Genomic DNA, 3,926 nt, shown 5'->3' with positions numbered 1-3,926 from the left:
TGTTTAAAAACCTTTTAAAAATCCTTTTAAAAACCTTTTAAAAACCTTTTAAAAACCTTTTAAAACCTTTTAAAAACCTTTTAAAAATCTTGTAAAAGCGTTTACAAGTTGTTTAAAAAACCTTTTAAAACTCTTTAAAAAATCTTGTAAAAGCCTTTACAAGGTGTTTATAAGGCTTTTATAAGGTAGAAACCTTATAAAACCTTTTAAAAACCTTGTAAATTTTTTTTGGCGGGAAAAGTTTTGGCGGGAAAATTTTTTTTTCGAAATTTTTTATCAAAAGTTTTTTGACAAAAAAAATTTTTGGCGGGAAAATATGTCGGAAATTTTTTGGCGGGAAAATTTTGTTTTTCTTTTTATTGAATAAAATAATTTTGATCTAAGGGTAAAATGGTCATTAAAAATTAAAAGAGGACATAAATAAAAATGGCCAAAAAAGAGGGTATTTTTGAAAAGGGGTATATCAAAAGGGGCATTTTTAACAAATTCTCATCATTAAACTGTACTGTATACACTAAAATTAAACAATCAGTTAAATTAAATAATTATATATTAAACAAAACAATAATAGTATTATTTTAAATAAATACAAAATATTATTTTGATTAATTATACATTATAGAAACAGTTATATTTTATAATTTTAGTGTTTTATCCTGATAAAATTATAATACTTTAAGAATAATTATTTCACCGCTTAAATATAAAAAATACTAAAAATTAAAAAATATAAATTTTTATTACTAAATTAAATACCGTTAAAATCAACATCATTATAAATAAAATTAAATAATTGTTCTGTGGTGTACCTAGTTTTGGATTAGTTTTGGATTAAATAGTGGACAATTCAGTTTATCGTTTGGTTCCGGTTCAATTTTCCGGTTTATATGTTTTTTTTTTTTGTTAAAAAGATCTGATTGGGTTTAGAGAATTTGAGAGAGAGATTTACGAATTCTCGTCTGATTGTTCTGTCTCTCTCAAATTGGCTCATCCTCTCCATTAGTTCCTCTCAAGTACCACGCAAGCTGCTTCGGTCTATCTCTCGCCTGCTATTGTTTCTAAATTGTAAGCCTTCTTCAAATCCTTTTCCAATGTTTGTTTATAGATCTCAAAGTAGATCGGAATTGACTTCAAGAGATCGACAAAACCAGATCAGATCAACCATAGTTGCTCCTCCCACTCTCTTGTAGGAATCTTACCTAGACTACTTATGATATCATCGTGTAAAGTCTTACAATTTAGGATTCGTATTTACGTAGCAAAAACCCAGTTATGGAATCATTGAATCAAAGTAAAAAAACCCTGATGTGTTTCTGTGGAATTTGCTTCAAAATCAATACTTTTTAGGGTTTCCAATCTAACATGTACTCCATGGTGTCCAAGTTCGTCCCTTTTTCTTTTTTCTGTAATGTAAATTCCAGTGTAAAGATTTGAAATTTATGTTGTTTCAGATTTTTGCTATCTTAAATGGGTTCATCTGAGAAGAGATCAAAGGATCTCATGAGTGACATCCCAACCTTCAGTGCTGAGAATTTGCAGAACAATTTGAAAGTCATACAGAACAGGTCTGTGATTCTATACTATATATCTCTCTTTTGTTTTCCTTGAAAAGATGATCGTTCTCGTCGTCCCTAATTTTGTCTTGTTTTTGCAGCCGGACGTTTCTGTCTATCATAGCTGGTGTCCTTGCAGGAATAATTGGATTCAATGGCTTGACTGGTTTTGTATTTTACTTTGTTGTGATGTTGATCACATCAGTTGGGCTCATGGCTAAGGCAGGATTCTCAGCTGACTTGTACTTTGATTCGTTGAATCGGGTCCTTTTTGATGGCTTTCTTGGTGGCCTTATGGTATGCCATCATTTCCTTTTTCTTACATTGTTTGTTGCTTTCCAGATACAATCCTTAGATTCAACTATTTTTATGTGCTTATCAACCTGTTATGCTCATAATACTTGTGGTGTTGTTTTCTCTTTTTTGCAGTCGTTTGTACTGTTCTGGACGTATCCTTAATCTCAACATCTGGTTGTCACACTTATAATATGAAAATTTGAAAAAGTAAATTGAAGGTTTGAGTAGCTTTATGAAAGAATATCTATGGTATGATATGATGTAGGTAATAATAGATAACTTCCTAGAAACATGTGATTAACCTAGAAATGGCCTTTTTGGTTTAGTAAACACGGTAACTTCGTATAGAGAAAAAGTTTATGTGCACTCGAAAATAGTTCTCTCTTGCCTCTCTTTGTCCAAGTTGGTTTCCTTAATGTTGGAGTAGATTTGCATATGACTTGGTGCACATATTCTGAGGGAACTTCAGCAGCAAATGAAGATGGTGAAATAACACACAAGAGTGAGTTCGGGTTTGCAGCCTCTTCAAGTAACTGGATAGATTGGACAATGTTTCTCTGGTTCCCTTTTTAAACAACAGAATATGAGTTCGTATTACTTTTTTTGTTTTTGTTTTAAAGTTACTTGAGATCACATCAACTATGAAAACCTTTTAGATTGAACAGTTTCAAGTATTTTTACACTTTCCTCCAGTTTTCAATGTTTCCATTGTTTTCTTTTTTCTTTTGTTCACTTGCATGTTTTAAGTATACCGGAAGATGCCTACTGAGATAAGTTAATCCATAAAAATAATTATGACACACTCTCAGTCAAGTTTGAAGCTCTTCTATGGGCAATGCAATGGGGATTGATTGTCTAATCCAGCTTTTGGGATTGATTGTATGTAGTTAAACTAATTCGACTAGGTTTGGAACTCTAAAGTTGACCACTTCTTTTCCAATAACAGTGTGGCTTGTCTCACCAACTCTAGTTGAGTAATAAAAAATAGATGTTTGATGTCAAAGAGGAAAAATAAATACTAAAAAACTCTCAAAAATTACTGAACCGTTTACAAAATGAATTCTCAGGATATATCAAAATTTATAGATCCTTATGAAAACCTATTCTCTAATTTTCAATCTCTAGTCATAATGATTTGTGAGTGATGATCCTGAAGAACTCATCATCGAGCTTTCTGTAAAACCCATCCCGAAGAGTTGGTTTCACAGAGGTCGTGCATCACCTGCGGCAACACAGAGTCAGAGACTAAAACAACAACACTTTTGGTCAAAACACAGAAAGTAGAAGAGAACTCAAGTGAAGACCTTTATGTATTCGTTGTTGGTGATTTCACGTTTAAGCTCGGTCCTGCCTTCTGTAAATACCTGAGCCTTCATAAGCCTTGTTCCAGGTGGATTATCACGTAAGAGCTTAATCACCACTCTCCTGATGATAACGAACACAGACATTAGAGTTTCCACAGAAACATAAAGAACCAATGTGAGTATGCTCCAACAAACAAGTAACCTCAAAGCATCATATTCTGGGTGGTCTGGAGACGACTTAGAGACAAAAGAGCCGTAAATGTCAACAGCCACATCACTTATAGCTTTTTGGAGAACGTCTTGGTAAGCATCTACAGCTAACGCCACATTCACTGCCATGCCCGAATCAGCTTTTGGATTATTCGATGTCGAAACTGCAAGATCCCTAAGTCCTTGGCAGATTGTCTCGTAGCTGCACAAAAAAATCCGTTTCATATCCAATAATCTGAAATATTTCAAAGTTCAGATAATTGAAAAGTATAATTCTAACGAATCTCACCTGCAAACTTTGTGAGTTTGAAACACCTTCTTTAAGGCCTTTGGTAACGCCCTTTCAAGTTCCGGTGGCATTGTTTGTCCATCAGCACGAGGTATCGTATTTCTTGAACTTCCTCCTTTGTCAGAGAGGGTTGTTGGAACCTCCGGTTTAACTGTAACTGATGCATTTTTGCCAACAACATTCCTCCTGTTATTAGCTCTACTTTTTCCTCCTTGGGTACTCATTACTGACTCTAGCTTCTTTTTCTTTTCCGTAAGAAAATTATCTTGCTCC

General features: G+C 33.4%; 2 protein-coding genes across 3 annotated transcripts in view; one reads left to right on the top strand and one right to left on the bottom strand.

Moving 5' to 3' along the window:
- Positions 929–2,571, top strand: LOC104723977 (ER membrane protein complex subunit 6). The gene is made up of 5 exons (XM_010442408.2): positions 929–1,065; positions 1,452–1,565; positions 1,655–1,850; positions 1,983–2,002; positions 2,278–2,571. Exons 2-5 carry the CDS (start codon positions 1,468–1,470, stop codon positions 2,306–2,308), a joined length of 345 nt encoding a protein of 114 aa, XP_010440710.1. The 5' UTR covers positions 929–1,065; positions 1,452–1,467; the 3' UTR covers positions 2,309–2,571.
- Positions 2,795–3,926, bottom strand: part of LOC104723984 (DNA-directed RNA polymerase III subunit RPC5) — a 6,806-nt gene continuing 5,674 nt past the window's right edge. Inside the window, exons 12-15 of one of the 2 annotated variants that reach the window (XM_010442425.2) lie at positions 3,654–3,918; positions 3,357–3,566; positions 3,155–3,275; positions 2,795–3,072 (exon numbers count right to left, since the gene is read on the bottom strand). In XM_010442425.2, the coding sequence (XP_010440727.1) occupies positions 3,013–3,072; positions 3,155–3,275; positions 3,357–3,566; positions 3,654–3,918 (656 nt within the window). In that variant the 3' untranslated portion in view covers positions 2,795–3,012. Of the gene's footprint in view, positions 3,073–3,154; positions 3,276–3,356; positions 3,567–3,653 lie in introns of both variants that reach the window. The other variant, XM_010442432.2, reaches the window with a different exon arrangement.

Source organism: Camelina sativa, chromosome 2 (genome assembly GCF_000633955.1).
Source record: "Camelina sativa cultivar DH55 chromosome 2, Cs, whole genome shotgun sequence".
NCBI classification, from domain to species: domain Eukaryota; kingdom Viridiplantae; phylum Streptophyta; class Magnoliopsida; order Brassicales; family Brassicaceae; genus Camelina; species Camelina sativa.
Note: the sequence above shows the minus strand (reverse complement) of the source record. Positions and strands in the feature narration are given on the sequence as shown.